General features: G+C 43.8%; 1 protein-coding gene across 1 annotated transcript in view; it reads left to right on the top strand.

Annotated features, from left to right (window-relative positions):
* The window catches only part of LOC124716799, a 73033-nt gene that overhangs the window by 39728 nt on the left and 16654 nt on the right, over nt 1-16651 (top strand). The window contains exons 2-4 of the mRNA XM_047243347.1: nt 13135-13304; nt 16349-16371; nt 16483-16574. Coding sequence (XP_047099303.1) covers nt 13135-13304; nt 16349-16371; nt 16483-16574 — 285 coding nt within the window. The remainder of the gene's footprint in view (nt 1-13134; nt 13305-16348; nt 16372-16482; nt 16575-16651) is intronic.

Genomic DNA, 16651 nt, shown 5'->3' with positions numbered 1-16651 from the left:
GACTCCATGTGATAGATATTTACCAATTTTTATTTTTGAAATAGAATTTTTATATAAATTCTGAATTGCTTTAATTATTCTTGGATTTATTCCTATTGATATTAAAGCTTTCCATAAACTGGATAAAGGCACACTATCATAGGCTTTTTCTATATCTATGAATACTAAATGTATAGATTGTGCCCAAACCATTTTTTTTTTTCAATAATTTGTTGTAGGCAAAAGATATGATCAATTGTTGATCTTCCAGCTCTAAAACCTGCTTGTTCTTCAGCCTCCTTTTCTTTGTATTCTTGTTCTAACAAATATTTGATAATTCTTCCATATAATCTACTGAAGGTATTGGTCACTGTTATCCCCCTATAATTTTTACACTCATCTTTTGCTCCTTTTTTATGTATCACTGAAATATATCCTACTTTCAAATCATTTGGGACATCTTCCCCATTTAAACATCTTTCGAAAAGGTTTCTTAACAATTCCATTAATTTCTTTGTTCCTAATTTTAATAATTCTGCAGGAATACCTCCAATGCCTGTAGCCCTTCCATTCTTTAAAGATTTTATTGCAGTTTTTACTGTCTCTATTTCCAAACGGATGTAATTCTCTGCTTGTAGATCTATCATTTCATTATATTCAGGGTTTCCCAAGTATTCTTCCCTGTTTTCTGTTAATAAACTTTTAAAATATTTTTCCCAAGAGTCATGAGTAATATATTTAATATGTGTTGTTTCTTTGGAATTCCTTCTTAAATTTTTTACAGTTTTCCATGCTTCTGTGTTTCTTTTACCACCAATATAGGATTCAATTTTTTGACATGACTGTTCCCAAACTTTGTTTTTTGCTTCTGCAACCTTTTTCCGGATTTTCGCTTGTTATGCATTAAGCTCTATTTTATCTTGAAGATTTCTGGTATTTAACCATTTTAAATATTTTTCTTTCTTTAATTTCACTTCCTTTTTAATTTCTTCATTCCAGTAGTATAATGGATGGTTTGTACGTGTTTCTTCTGTTTCTCCTAAAGCTTCCTTGGCGGCTTCATGTAGTTTATTTACAATATAATGATATTGATCTTCTGTATTATCAAACTCTGTTTCTACCAGTTTTTCATCTAATCTCTTTTGATATAAAAATATTGTGCTTTCATTCTCAAAACTATTCAAATTATATTTAGGAATTTTGATTTCTGTTTGTATATTTTCTATAGGACAATTTCGATTTTCTTCAGTGCTTTTTCCTCTGAAGGGGAATAAAAATTTGGAATTTACCAAATAATGATCGCTAAGAGTTACCCCTCTATATACTCTTATGTCATGTATTTTTATCCTCGTTTGCTGTTTAATTATAATATAGTCTATTATTGATTTTTGATTCAATGTATCTTTATGCCATGTGTATTTATGTATGTCTTTATGTTGATAAAAGCCATTTAATATTTTCAATGAATTTTGTTCACAGATATCAATAAGTCTATTACCATTATCATTTATTACATTTTCTCCAAATGGTCCTATAATTTTATTTCCAATTTTACTTCCAGTTCTACTGTTAAAATCCCCTGCAATAATAATCTCCCTGGTTTTCCCGATATCCTCTATGATTCCATTTAAATTATTATAGAAATCATCCTTTTTACAAATTGGTTCATCTTCGCTTATTCCATATACTCCTACAATAGTAATTTTGTATCCATGAATATCAATATTAATTTTAATCAGATTTTCATCAATAGGTTCCCAGTTTGTGACCATTCTTTTGAATTTGTTTTTCATCAATATCGATATCCCCCGTTTTGCTCTTTGATTTTTTGGGACACCACTATAGAAATGTGTATATGATCCTATTCTTTCAATACCTCGTCCTTTTTTCTTAGTTTCTGGGAGTATAATAATATCTTGATTTCTAGCCTCCATTTCTTTAATCACTTCTCCTACTTTATTTTGTAATCCTTGTATATTCCATACACCAATTAAGACAGTCCGTTTTCTTAGCCTTTTTCGTCTCCTATTATATCCGTCCTGCTGTAATCTTATAGGCTTTTTAACAAGTGAGGTTTTTCCAATGAATGGGGAGTTGGCCCATCGCATTAACCCCCAACCTGGAGGACCAGGTAATATTTGCTCAAGGTTTTCTTCCTTTAGCCTTTGGTAATCCAATACCTAAACTACAAGGTAGTAGTTGCTAGTTTTGGTCCACCCCGGGTATTTTATTTCCCCGGTACCCTCCATATCTGGTGGGCATTCCCCTATCCGCCACCTGGGGAGGCGCCCGATGGGAGACTAGCAACTCCACACGGGTGTTGTAAAAGTAACTCTCATAAAATTCAATCATGTGAACGTATCACTCACTTTGCTTTCTGAAGTGAAGAAGATCACATGTTCTGTCAAAAATAAAAACTTATCTGGTTTTCGTGGTGTTTCCACTGAAGTACTAAAGACCTGTTCCCATATAATCAGCCCTGTCTTATCTGAAATATGTAATGCATCCAGAGTGACTGAAATATGTCGTTGTTAAATCTCTCTTTAAGAAAAAGTATGAGAAAGATGTCAACAACTCCTGACCTGTTTCCTTGCTGACATCATTTTTCAAAGTATTTGATACCTATTCTAGAATAGTATCTCATCTTGGCAACAGTAATATCCCCAGAAAATCAGTTTGTTTCAGAAGAGTTGCTGTACTGAGAATGCCATTTACATGTTCACTTGCCATATTTTACAAGCTTTAAATAATGAAACAGCGCCGGTTAGAATTTTCTGTGATGTATCTAAGGCATTTGAACAGTGAATTACAGTATTCTCCTAGATAAATTGAAGTTTTATGGGGTTGATGATGTAGCCAACAAGTGGGGTATCATCACATATAGCCTTTATAACACAGAGATTTCTACTTACTAAATCAATCAATATAGTCTGGGGACATAATTCCGAGTGGGGGGGGGGGGGGGGGGGGAGGGAAACCGCATATGGGTTTCCCCACTGCTCAATCTTAGGTCCACTATTGTTTCTCATATGTGCAAACAAGCTTCCGTCTAATGTGCTACAGGCAGAATTAGTTCTTTTTGCAGATGACACTATAGTCTGATAAAAATTACATGACAGTTGATGTGTCACACATTGTAACTGGTATTGACCAGTCTGTGGCCAGTGCCACACCTGAACTGTTTGCCATTACCAAACTGCCACAATAATTAGTTACCTTCCAGTTCCTCGTCCAGCTTTCTTTCTTAATATGTTTGTATCCCAAATCCTCGGTCTTGACCTTTTATTTTTTGCTTCGTCACACAAGAATCTCTCTCTCTCCTTCTCTCTCTCTGTCTCTCAAAACCAGGACTGCTCATCACTTGATACTGCAGAGCCTGTGTAGCCAGTACAAGGATAGGTTTCATGTAACCAGTGACAGTTTGCTTTTTCCATTAAAACTGAAACTTTGTTGTGGAACATAGCTATGCAGACAAACATGTTAAGAATTTTTTTCTGTTTTGAGTTCCCTCATGCATGTTTGCCTTAAATAGTGTGAACAATGCAATTGTGATTTGAGTACTGTGCATCATTGGGCAAGTAAGTTTAAAGATGTTGAGGTGGGAACATGTGACGTGAATGACAAACAGAAAGTAGGACATTCTGTCACAGCAGCCACTGAGTTTCATAAGCAAAATGTTGACAGATTGGTTCAGGACGATTGGCATATCACTTGGAGAGAAATTGGAAGCACAATCGGCATTTCACAATAATGTGTGGGTGACGTTATTGCTTTGCTCTGCTGTCGGAAGATCTGTGCACGGTGGGTACCCCGGATGTTGACTCCTGGAATGAAAGTACATAGACTTGAAATTTTCCAGGAACTTGTCTTGTGTTAGAGAATGGAGGTGACGCCTTTCTCCAATCAATTGTGACAGGAGACGAAATGTAGCTACACCATTACGACTCGAGACGATGTTATGTCCTAGCCAGTAATGCCACCCGAGCCCGCTGCCAAAAGGTTGGCAGCATCAAAGTTCGGACGCCGTCCGCATAAGCAGCGCCAGCGAGAGAGGAAATCGCCGCAAGTCTGCGCGCGCCACTGCTGGCTTCTGGCTTCTTAAGCGCTGGAGTCGCGAGCGCTAGGACAGTTCTGGATTCGCCGCTCAGTTGTATACTCGCCACCAAATTGTGTACTTGCTAGTCAGTTGTGTGTTCATCGCGGCAGAGTAGTTGTTTGTCGTCAGCCGACGCTGACCTAGCCGCTCCGACTCGAACTAGACAGATTTCTGTAGACACCGAGTTCACTATTGTGTTTCTGTATCTTCATCAATAAAGATAAGTACCGACTTTTATTTAATCAGAGTGTTTGGGGGTTTCATCTTTCTGTTTACTGTTCCAGCGGACCGGTCGGCCCGCTATTAAAAGTGTGGCGGTGACTTCGTAAGCCATTTCTACAGCCAAGTGTTTGTCGCTACGAAACACCGCCACAAAACTGGCGACGAGGACTTCCGAACTCGTGTGCAGGGCTGGTTCAACCTGTTTCTGGTTATACTAATTATAGCGATAAACTTTTTGGGGGCTGGTTTAATTTGTGTTCACTATGTCTGCCGAACTACAACAGTTGATCCTGTTACAGAGTCAGCAAATACAAAGTCTGGTGGAAGCAATCGCCAAACAAGCGGCTAATCCTCTAACACAAAAGGAACAAGCACAGGCAGCACCACATTTCCGTGCTTTTGATGCATCCAGAGAAGAATGGCAAGGATATTTCGCGCAGTTGCAGGCGCACATGACAGTCTACAAAATCACAGGTACTGAGCGCAGCTTTATTTAATTTCCACTGCAGGCGTGGAAGTCTATCGACTACTTTGTAAGTTGTTCCCGGAATCCCAGCCAGAAGCTTTAGACTATGACGTTGTTGTTAACAAGCTTGCTGAGTATTTCGAGTCGCCGAGTTCATGTGGCAGCAGCCAGATTCAAGTTCTTCAGATTAAGAAACTGCCACATCAATCTAATAAACAGTGGTTAACAGATTTACGGGGCCTCACCCGTCAGTGCCGATTTAATTGTGTGTGTGGAGCTTCCTACAGTGATGTCATGTTACGGGACGCTATTACTCAAAACATTGCAGATTCTCGTATTCGTGCTGCTATCTTAAAGTTGCCTGACCCGTCATTAGAGACTGTGATGAACATCATTGAAGCCCAAGATACTTTTGACTATGCTGAGTGTGAGTTAGATCAGCCATGTATTTCTCAAATTGCCTGTGCTAAGCAAGTTATGTCACGCCCGCGGCCCCACCGGCAGAGTCAGACTGTAAACACTAGCCGGCCGCGTCATGTTAAACACATTCGTCAGCCGCGTGTGCAAAATGATAGAGTTAAGTCTTGCCCTAAGTGTGTTCTTGCTCATCCTCGTGAACGTTGCCCGTTGAGAAACGCGGTTTGTCACTTTTGTCAAAGGAAAGGACACATCCAGACTGTTTGTTTGCGTAAACGCAAGAACAATTCTAGTGCTGCCCAGCCCATGGATATTCATGTTCTTCAAAGCCCAGCCCGCCCAGAAGGTCGCGTTTAAAGACTCTTCCACGGTTCGTGTGGGTAATAAACTTGTTCGCAATAAGCCACCCACCCAGCCCTCTGCTATGCGACCCCAAGCGTAATTCAAACGCTGTGAAAAGTGATGTACAGACTGCAAGTGACGCGGGAGTTGTTGTTCCACCCGCCCAACCCACGAGTTGTCGTAATCAGCGAACACGCGCTAATCGCGCTGATTTTGTGTCTTCCGCCTCCACTGCACCGATCCAGAGACAGTGTAATAAACTATTTGTGAAGCTACGCATCCAGGATAAGACCTTCAATTTTCAATTAGACACTGGTGCGTCTGTGACTCTCATAAATAGTGCTACGTATGCGGCTATCGGCGCCCTAAACTTTCAGCGGCAAAACATTCTTTGGCTACTTACAGTGGCGAACAAATTCTGTGTTAGGTGTATGTAGCGTGCCAGCCACATTCCGTGGCAATACAAAAACAGTTTCATTCACAGTGCTCCGCGCTACAGACAGTGTAAACATTTTCGGATTGGACTGTTTTGACTTGTTTGGCCTGTCTGTCCAAGACAATGTGTTGCAAATTAATTCTGTTGGTTGTTCCTCAAGACAGCATAACCGATTTGTGTAAACGATACAGTGACATATTCAAAGACGAACTAGGTTGTGCTCGCGAACTTTGCCGCTCATATTACGTTAAAAGATAATGCTCAGCCTCGATTTTGTCGTGCTTGTCCAGTGCCTCACGCCCTCCGGGCACCTGTAGAAGATGAACTTCGTCGTTGGCAAAACAACGGTGTTATTCAACCCATTTCAGCGAGCCAGTGGGCTTCTCCCTTAGTTATTATAAAGAAACCGTCTGGCAAGTTACGTTTTGTGTGCTGATTTTAAGTCGACAGTGAATCCTCAGACTGTCATTGATTCTTTTCCTTTGCCTAGACCGGACGAGCTGATGGATAAGTTAGGGGAAGCTCGTTTCTTTTCCAAAATTGATCTCCGTGAAGCATATTTGCAATTGCCCCTCGACGAGCAATCACAACAGTATTTTGTCATAAACACGTCGTTGGGGTTGTTCCGTTTTCTGCGTTTGCCTTTTGGTTGTGCGGTCAGCTCCAGCTGTTTTTCAGCGTTTTTTGTCACAACTTCTGGCTAATGTGCCATCGTGTTGCAACTATTTAGACGATATTGTTGTCCGGTCGGATGCCTGCCTGAACATTTCCGTAATTTGGAGTGTTTGTTTAAAGTGTTTGTTTAAAGTGTTGTCTCAGGCAGGCCTACGTTGCAACATCGATAAATGTTCATTTTTCCTTACGGAGCTGGAGTATCTGGGACATGTTATTAATGCTCAAGGCATTCATCCCTCCCAGTCACATTTAGCAGCTATTCGTGATTTGCCCGCCCCTCGCAATCTGCATGAATTGCAAGCAGTTCTTGGCAAATTGACATATTATATTCGGTTTATACCTAATGCATCACAGATTGCTGCACCGTTGCATCGTCTCCGCCGTAAGAATGTTCCGTTTGTGTGGTCAGCTGATTGCCAATCAGCCTTCAGCAGCTTAAAGAGGCTTTATTGAATGATCGTTGTCTGGTCCATTACGACCCTCACAAGCCTCTGGTGTTAGCTTGTGATGCCTCTTCTTTCGGCTCGGTGCTGTGTTGTCTCACCGAGTCGGTAACACCGAACGTCCTATTGCGTTCGCATCTAAATTGCTCAACAAAGCTCAGTGTAATTATAGCCAATTGGACAAGGAAGCGTGGCTATTGTGTTCGGTGTCACAAAATTCCATCACTACCTCTATGGTAGACCATTCTATTTAGTAACAGATCACAAGCCCCTGACGTCACTGTTTCATCCGTCTAAACCAGTTCCTCAGCGGACAGCTCAGAGACTACAACGTTGGGCTCTTTTGTTATCACAATACCAGTATGAGATACTGTATCGCCCTACAGCTCAGCATGCAAACGCTGACGCGCTTTCTAGATTGCCGATTGCTGCGGATGATGTCTTCGATTCCTCTGACGACTCTTGCCATCAGATTGACGCCGATGAGCATCAATCCCTCCGGGATTTTCCGATTGATTATCGTCAGGTGGCACGTGAGACAGCTACGGATCCTCATCTGAGTTTACTATTACGTTTTGTTCAACGTGGTTGGCCGTCAAGGCAAAGGACATATCGGATCCTGTGGTTCGTCGCTATTATCCACAACGTCATCTGTTGTCTGTTTCGCACGGAGTTTTGCTGTTACACACCGAGAATGACCAGCTTCGTGTAGTGGTTCCCCAAGTGCTCCAATCCAAGGTCCTCGACTTGTTGCATCAAGGTCATTGGGAGTGGTCCGCACCAAGCAGCTTGCCCGCCGGCATTGTACATGGATCGGCATTGATAAGCAGATTACGCAGATGTCTACAGATTGTTCGACGTGTGCCAAACACCAAGCTGCTCCGCCTCAACGCTATTTGAGTGGGCACGCCCTGCCGGTCCCTGGCAGCGATCACATATTGATTTCGCTGGTCCATATTGGAATTCTCGTTGGCTCATCGTGATAGATGCATTTAGTAATTTTCCGTTTGCTGTGCCCATGCAGTCTACAACGTCTGCACAAACTATACAGGCGTTGACTTCAATTTTTTGTATTGAGGGTCTTCCAGAAGTTTTAGTGTCTGACAATGGTCCACAATTTACCTCTGCTGAATTTGAAAGTTTTTGTTCTGCCAATGGCATTCGCCATGTTCTTACTCCGCCGTTCCACCCCTCAATCGAATGGTGCAGCGGAACGTTTTGTACGCACATTCAAGGATCATATGGACCGCCTTCGTGCTACGCACTCTCGTCAGCAGGCCCCTCATCACGTTCCTGTCGTCGTACCGGACCACGCCACGCGACGGCCCTTCGCCTGCAGAGCTTCTCCACGGCCGTCGTCATCGCACCCTACTACGGTTGTTGCACCCCCCGGATCGACCCGCCGCTTCTGAGTATCGCACGCGTTTTCAGCGCAACGACGCCGTTTTTTCAGAGTTTATCACGGTCGCCGTAGTTGGGAACGTAGGTACCGTGATACGTGTCCAGGGTCGCGGTTTTTATACTGTTCAAGGTGCTACTGGGGTGCACAGGAGGCATCAGAACAGTTGCGCCGCACTGGCCGCCCGAATTCTGCCGCTCGTTCTTTGTCCACAGATTTGGTCCGCGGCGGGTTCCAGCCGCGCCTTCCGACTTCGCTGCCGCCCCCAGGGCAGCAGGCAGCAGCCGTCGCCGCTACCACGCCGACAGCCCGTCCCGTTGATGCCTCCCGCGCAGCTTCATCCGGGGAGCGTCCCAGGTGGTCGCTCCGGCGCCTGCGGTCCCCTCTTCAGTCGCCACCGCCTTCGGAGCTGATGGACGTCGACCCCTCAGCCGGGCCGCCTTCCCAAGCGGTGGCTGTGCAGCCTGTCCTGCAGCCGCTTTCCTTGGGCACCCCCAAGGAGTCTGACACCGCAGCGCCTTGTCCGGCGCCCACTCAGCAGCCGTCGACGCAGCGTCAGGAGACGCTGCCTCTCTTCGTGGGTCCCGACGCCCCGTCGCGTCCAGTACCAGAAGCTGCGCCCGTGGTCACAGGCGTGCACCCTGACCTCGGTTTTCAGTCGGTGTTTCCCGAGGCCCCGCGCAGCCCAATGCTGGGGTGCGGACCGGGGACTGCCACCGACAACAGTCCTCCGCCCCGGCCCTCTTCTGCTACGCCTGCGGCCAGACACCTCCCCCCGCCGTCGACGCTCGCCACGTCATTATTCAACGACGGTGCGGCGATATGGGGGGGAGGAGTGTTATGTCCTAGCCAGTAATGCCACCCGAGCCCGCTGCCAAAAGGTTGGCAGCATCAAAGTTCGGACGCCGTCCGCATAAGCAGCGCCAGCGAGAGAGGAAATCGCCGCAAGTCTGCGCGCGCCACCGCTGGCTTCTGGCTTCTTAAGCGCTGGAGTCGCGAGCGCTAGGACAGTTCTGGATTCGCCGCTCAGTTGTATACTCGCCACCGAATTGTGTACTTGCTAGTCAGTTGTGTGTTCATCGCGGCAGAGTAGTTGTTTGTCGTCAGCCGACGCTGACCTAGCCGCTCCGACTCGAACTAGACAGATTTCTGTAGACACCGAGTTCACTATTGTGTTTCTGTATCTTCATCAATAAAGATAAGTACCGACTTTTATTTAATCAGAGTGTTTGGGGGTTTCATCTTTCTGTTTACTGTTCCAGCGGACCGGTCAGCCCGCTATTAAAAGTGTGGCGGTGACTTCGTAAGCCATTTCTACAGCCAAGTGTTTGTCGCTCGAACACCGCCACAAGACGAAATGTCAGTTTATGGAATATCAACACAGACTCGCCCCAGGAAAAGAAATTCAAGACACAGCCCTCAGCTGGAAAAATCATGGCCACAGTGTTCTGGGACGCAGATGGTGTTATCCATGTTGATTTCCTTGATCGTGAAAACAACAACAAATTCAGAGTGTTAAATCACACCACTGCAAACTCTGAAACGACAACTAACAAGTGTCCGAAAGGAATAGGGAAATGTTTTCCTGCAACATGACAACGCCAAACCATGCACTTCATGTGCCGCCACAGCAAAAGTTCAGAGACTGAATCTTAACACAGTACGGCATCGTCCATATGGTCCAGATTTAAAACCGTCTGATTTCCATCTGTTCCTGATAATGAAAGATGATCTGTAGGGGCATCATTATGCTTCTGATGAAGACATTGAGAGAAGTGTGAGACTGTGGTTGGAAAACAGTGTGTTGACTTCTTCTGTGGCAGCTTCAGAAAACTTGTTCATCATTGGCCGAAATGTACCCAATTGGCTGGTGATTATGTAGAAAAGTGAATATTGGTAATTAAATTCTAAGGATTATTTCTGTGTTTGATTTGTTAAAATATTCCCATCCTAGCCCAATTAATGAAGGTGGATGCATTACTTTTCATTCAACCCTCATAGTTCAGTCACAAATTGTGACTCGCTGTTTTCTCAGATACATTGCAAATCATGAGGTTGTGGTTAGGTAAGGATATGAGTTTAAATTCAGAGCTGCAGAACCCATTGTCTGCTGCAGTTCAGTCATTAGTCACTTAAAATCAGCTGTCGACAGAGCATCTTCCGTTTCCATAATACCTCACAGTGGTTGCTTCCAACATTGCTCTGCACTATACATTAACAGCGTTTGTGAAGTGACCGGCTATGTTTTTGTCAGCAGTTGTGGCAGCAAGTGACAGACATTAACTATCAAGTAATTTTAATTGGACTATAGTATTGTAATCAATCCATGCATACACATAGAAACAGAAGAAATGGTAAACAGTGGTCTTAACAGTATCATTGACTGTTTTTCTGCAAATGGTGCCACCCTCAATTTTAAAAAGACACAGTGGAAAATCCAGGATGGAATGTAACAATATTTTGAAAAGGAAAGTGTTGCTTTCTACTCATCTAGAGGTACTACACCAATGATAATTTTAACTCATGGTGCGGAAATAATCAATAGGGTGGAAACTTCAAAATTCTTAGGTGTCAATATTGGTGAAAATTTAAACTGGTAAAAAGCCTATTTTAGAACTACTAAAACAACTGAGTTCAGCCACATTTGCACTTAGAATCTTTGCAAATTAACTGTACAATAGATCACAAAAGTCCTTAGTTCAGTAACTCTCCTGATTGAGGACCAACTCTGTATACCATATTTTCAGCAGTATTTTTACTTGGCCAGTGTACATTTCAAAGTCACAGTCCATCATCAGGACTCCAGGTGTTAAGTAAGGGCCTTTATTGCTATGTCAACATCTCACAAAACTGTTTCTGTGAGTTTTTAATTGCAGTTTGCAAAATTGTGGTGGAATTTGTCATTCTGTGTGTTGACACTACAGTGAAGTGGCATCCAAATGCAGTATACACAATGATAACACTAAAAGTTTCAAAGAACATGATTAGATATTATTTCATTAGTCACTCCACAATTCTTAAGAGTATTTTGACAGGGGGGGGGGGGAGGGGGGGAGAAAATACTGCAGAACTGTATTATTGCAGTAAACTAATGTTTCAGCTCTCTGAGACTGCAGATGTGTGTGCAAGTTGCGCTTATGTGAGTGTGTGTATGTGTGTCTACTGCTGACAAAGGCCTTAATGGCCGAAAGCTATGATTGTGTGCATCTTTTTATTGTGCCTATCGTGGCTCAGCATCTCCGCTATTGGTGAGTAGCAAATTTCCTTCTCTCATATTGTTACTTTAGAATATAGTTTAAGAACAGACAAATCTACATTTATAGTGTTTGTGTATGTGGAGGAAGGTTTTGACAGTGTTGGCTGGAATAAATTCTTTGAAATTCTGAATGTAGCAGGGGTAAAAAATACAGGGAGAAAAAAGTTATAAACAATTAGTACAGAAAACATGTGACAGCTATGAGTTGAGAGGACACAAAAGGGAAGCAGTGGTCGAGAAGGGAGTGAGACGGGATTGTAGCCAATCCCCGATGTATTCTATCTGTGTACTAAGCAAGCAGAAAGGAAACCAAAGAAAAAAGAAATAAAAACTTTGTTTGCCAATGACATTGAGACAGCAAAGGACTTGAACAACAGTTCAGTGCTGTGGGCAGTGGCTTTGAAGAAGGGATATAAGATGAACATTAACAAAAGTGAAACAAAGGAAATGGAATGTAGCTTAATTAAATTGTGAAATGAGACACTTAAGTAGAAGATTAGTTTTGCTATTTGGGCAGAAAAATGGCTGATGATAGCCGAAGTAGAGAGGATATAAAATGTAGACTGACAATGATAAGAAAAGTGTTTCTGAAGAAGAAAAATGTGTTAACATAGGATATACATTTACATGTTAGGAAGTCTTTCCTGAAAGTATTTGGGTAACCATCTATGGAAGTGAAATGTGGATGATAAACAGTTCAGACAAGAAGAGAATACAAGTTTCTGAGATGGGGTGCTGCAGAAGAATGTTGAAGGTTAGATGGGTAGATAACATAACTAATGAGGAGGTACTGAAGAGAATTGGGAGAAGAGAAATTTGTGGTACAATCTGACTACAAGAAGGGAGCAGTTAGTAGGGCACTCTCAAAGACATAGACACCACAAATTTAGTATTGGAGGGAAGTAAGGGGATGGGTGGGGGTAAAAGTCGCAGAGGGAGACCAGTAGATGTATGCAGTAAGAGGTCAAAGGATGTAGGTTGCAGTAATTATTCAAAGATGAAGAAGCTTCCCCAGGATGGAGCAGTGTGGAGAGCTGCATCAAACCAGTCTTTGGACAACATTTATTACATTACTGTAGTTCTTTCATCTGATTGGTAACTTCCCTCTTAATATTTTTTTAAAGAGCCAATTAAATATCTTAACTACAACTACCTCAGAAGAAACATTATCCCTGTTTATGAATATTTTAAATCATGTTCCCAAAAGTATATCTTAGTCGTTGTTTTCACCCTGTAGTATACTGTTATGTTGTATTTACAAGACCTCGTTTCTTCCATTCCATGTGAAATAAACCACTTCCTCATTCTAGTACTTATACACGCCTTTTCCGTTTTGTAGCTTTCAAGAAGCTGACTTATGCATCATTATCTCACATATGTAATGTGTGCCATATTTTCTGTAGGTTGACGGTGTGTCACGTGCTGTAGGTTGTCCAGCAGGCCGATCAGAGCTAGCCGTGTATAGTGTAAGTGAAGGGAAGTTTACAGAGGTGTGTCAGCTGAAACTCCCGGAAACTGAAAGGACTTCAGCTGGGATTGTGACGTGCTTCTCAGCGGCGGGGGAACTAATAAGGTTTGCACTCTGTACTATTATTTTATGACATTTGTTAAGGCGAAATGTTATAATTTCTCTGTGCGTATGTGTGTGGAGGGGCTAACCCCTCCCTCCCTCCCTCCCTCCCTCCCCTCCCCCCCCTCCCCCCCCCTCCCCTCCCCCTCCCCCGTCCCTCCCTACCCTGTCCCCTCCCAACTCCCTACCACCTCCCCCCTCACACCCTCCCTCCACCCAAGCCACACTCCACCCACCCACCCCTGTGGCAAGGGGCTGGGATTGTTGGAATTGGGAGTGACATAGGGATGGACTAGGATGTGGTGGGGGTTGGGTGCATGATGGAGCACAACTGTAGCAGGGATGGTAAGGATCTCAGCTAAGATGTCCCTCGTTTCAGGCTATGATGATACGTAATCAAAGCTGTGACGTATGATGTGGTTCAGCTGTTCAGTCCACATTGATATTTGGTGACTAAGGGATACTCTTTTGTGGCTAGTTTTTGAGGGTGGTGGGATGATTTGGGGTGAGAGGGGAAATGCATGGGAGATCTGTTTGCGGACTAGGTCTGGGGAGTAGTGCGTGCCTGTGAAGCACTTTGAGACCCCTCAGCGTACTGGACAAGAAATTCTTGTCACTCTAGATATTCTATCTCCTGATGGTCAGCTGCATGGGAGCAATTTTTGGTGTGAAGGTGATGACGGCTGTTGAAATACAGGTGCTTTGGTGGTTGGTGGGTTTAATGTGGACAGAGGTGTGGATGGAGCCATCAGAGAGGAGGAGATCAATGTCAAGGAAGGTGGTATGCTGCATTGAGTAGGATCAGATAGAGTGAATGGGAGAGAGGTGTTGAGTGAACCTGAACCAGACTAGGGGTTTGGCATTTTGGAGGCTAGGAAAGTATCCTCTAGCTGTCCCATAACAGGTTGGCATAGGAGAATGCAATGTGGGTGTCCGTGGCAATGCCATGGATTTGTTTGCATACCTTCCATTCAGAGGGGTAGTAGTTGTGAGTTAGGATAAAGTTAGTAAGGTGTATGAGAATGAGGTAGTGCTTTTCATGTCTGAAGGCTGTTGGGAAAATTGGTGTTCAATAGCAGTAAGACCACGAACATGAGGAGTGTTGGCATTTAGGAAGGTGGCGTCAACACAGACGAGTAGGGATCGAGGACATAAAGGGGTGGAATCAGTGAAGGAACTGATTAGTATCTTTGATGTGGGACACTAGGTTATGGGCAATTGTTTTGGGATGTTATTCAATAAGGGCCAAAATCCTTTCAAAAGTGTGAGCACAATAACAAGCCACAATGGGGCATCAAGGATTGTTGGGTTTATGGATTTTTGGGAGTATGTAGAAGGTGGGTATGCAGAGTGCCATAGGTGTGAGGAGGGAAATGGATTCAGGGGAGAGGTTCTGGGAAGGGTCAAAGGCTTTGAGCATGGATTTGAGGTTGTGTTGGACTTTTGGGATGGGAGTCAGATAATTGGCAGAGGCCTTCTGCCAAGTAGTCACTGCAGTTCATAACAGTGATGGCACCTGTGTCTGCAGGTTGGAAGGTTAGGTCAAGATTTGTTTTGCAGTTTTTTATTGCTATTCTTTCTTCTTCTTCTTCTTCTTCTTCTTCTTCTTCTTCTTCTGAAAGGTTCGTGTTCTGAGGGAGGGACCTGGGGAAGGATGGTGAGGCCAAGCTGGAAATAAGGAATTCCTGGAAGGTGACCAGCAGGTAGCTACATGGGAGGGTCATGGTTGGCTGGTGGTATGAACTGGAAAAGACAAGTTTCAGTGTTGGGATTAGATTGGGTTCGGTAGGAGGGATTGGTGGCAAAGAAGTGTTTCCATTGCAGGAATCAGGCGAAGGAGAGTAGGTCTTTGACAAGTCCAGTGTGGTTAAATTTGGGTATAGGGCTAAAGATGAGGCCTTTGGATAGGACTGAAATTTTTGTGAGGCCGAGAGTTTTGGTGAAAAGGTTAACAACAGTGTTAAGGAAATGTTTCGGCTGTGTTTTTGGAGGAGTGTTGGTAGGGAGTTTTGGGAATGTGACAAGCTGCAAAGGTCAGCTAGGCAGGGTTTTAGGTGCTGTGAGAGATGGACCAGGAAGGTCACTGTGTGTGGTGTAAGGGTTGGACAGTGGTGCCCAAAGGTGGCAGTAGGATGTTAGCAGGTGATGGCGATTGTCTGGAATGCTCCTTCAGATGCTGGAGGGCAAGGGACTCAATTTCAGAGGTGTGATGTATGTAGCAGAGGTTGTACTGTAGCAGTATCTTGCAAAGGGAGCAGAGGTGGTTCTGGGACACATTTGCCATGGAGATGTGTTTTTGCAGTTCCAGGTTTGTGAGGGCAGGGGACTGGCGGAATCTGAAAAGGTGAATGTTATTGTGAAAGGAAGGATGGTATCCAGAGGAAGGAAGTTTTTATGGTTAGGCCGTTGGGGGATTCCATGGTTCAAGCCGCATTTAAGTAATTGGGTGTGGGACTGGGTTTTAGCCAGGGAAAGGGAAACTTTCGTGAACTGTGAAGTCCATACAGTATACGTGAGCAAAGCAGCAGGTGCTAAGCTAGTAATATATGTGTAAATGCACATGACACAGTAATAATTGTGGACGAGAGCCCTTACGGAAATGAAATGTATCCCGTAACACTTCAGCAACCGAGCCCTAGCATAGGTCGGGCACAGAACTGCTTCGAAACGACCGCACCCGAGTATAGGTCCAGCAGCTGTTGTACACCACTTGCAGCCTATTAGCGATCCGGAAGCAGGCCGGCTACTGTGGTAGTGCTGCTGGGAACACCTGCCTGTATATGCCTTGACTGCTGCTCCCCTCTGTGTTCTGGTTTTAGAAGTACGTCAAAAGAAACGGCAATACACACACAGCAACTTCTATGACACCCTGCACCATTGTGCATTGGTGTAGCTGTGAGTTTCAAATATTCTTGTTACTGTTTGCCATTTCTTGTTAATTTTTCTGTCAAATATGTCACATTTTCTGAGTGAGAAAGAAATTTTAGAAGCCTTAGAAGAAGAATTGGACAATTCTGGTTCTGAGTGGGAAATGTCTGACTGTGAAGAGAAGAGGAGGATTCAGATACAGGTAAGCAGCTGTCTAGTGCAGTTTTTCTTCAGTATTATTATTACGACTTATATTGCTCGAATTGCTTCAGTTAGCAGAAAATTATTTCTGTTCATCTCGTCTATCTTGCAGAAGAATCTGATGAGCCTGCATCTGTGCAGCTGGTGTTTACTGAACAAAGTATATCCCCTGCAACACAGGCGTTGGCTGCAACACAGCTGTCTGTACCTCCTACAAAGAGGCAACGAATTTCATGGAAAAAAAACCATGGAAAAAACCCACTGATGCTGAATTAGGCTGG

This window comes from Schistocerca piceifrons, chromosome 9 (genome assembly GCF_021461385.2).
Source record: "Schistocerca piceifrons isolate TAMUIC-IGC-003096 chromosome 9, iqSchPice1.1, whole genome shotgun sequence".
Taxonomy (NCBI): Eukaryota; Metazoa; Arthropoda; class Insecta; order Orthoptera; family Acrididae; genus Schistocerca; species Schistocerca piceifrons.
The sequence above is the reverse complement of the archived record's forward strand: the minus strand, read 5'-3'. Positions and strand labels throughout refer to the sequence as shown.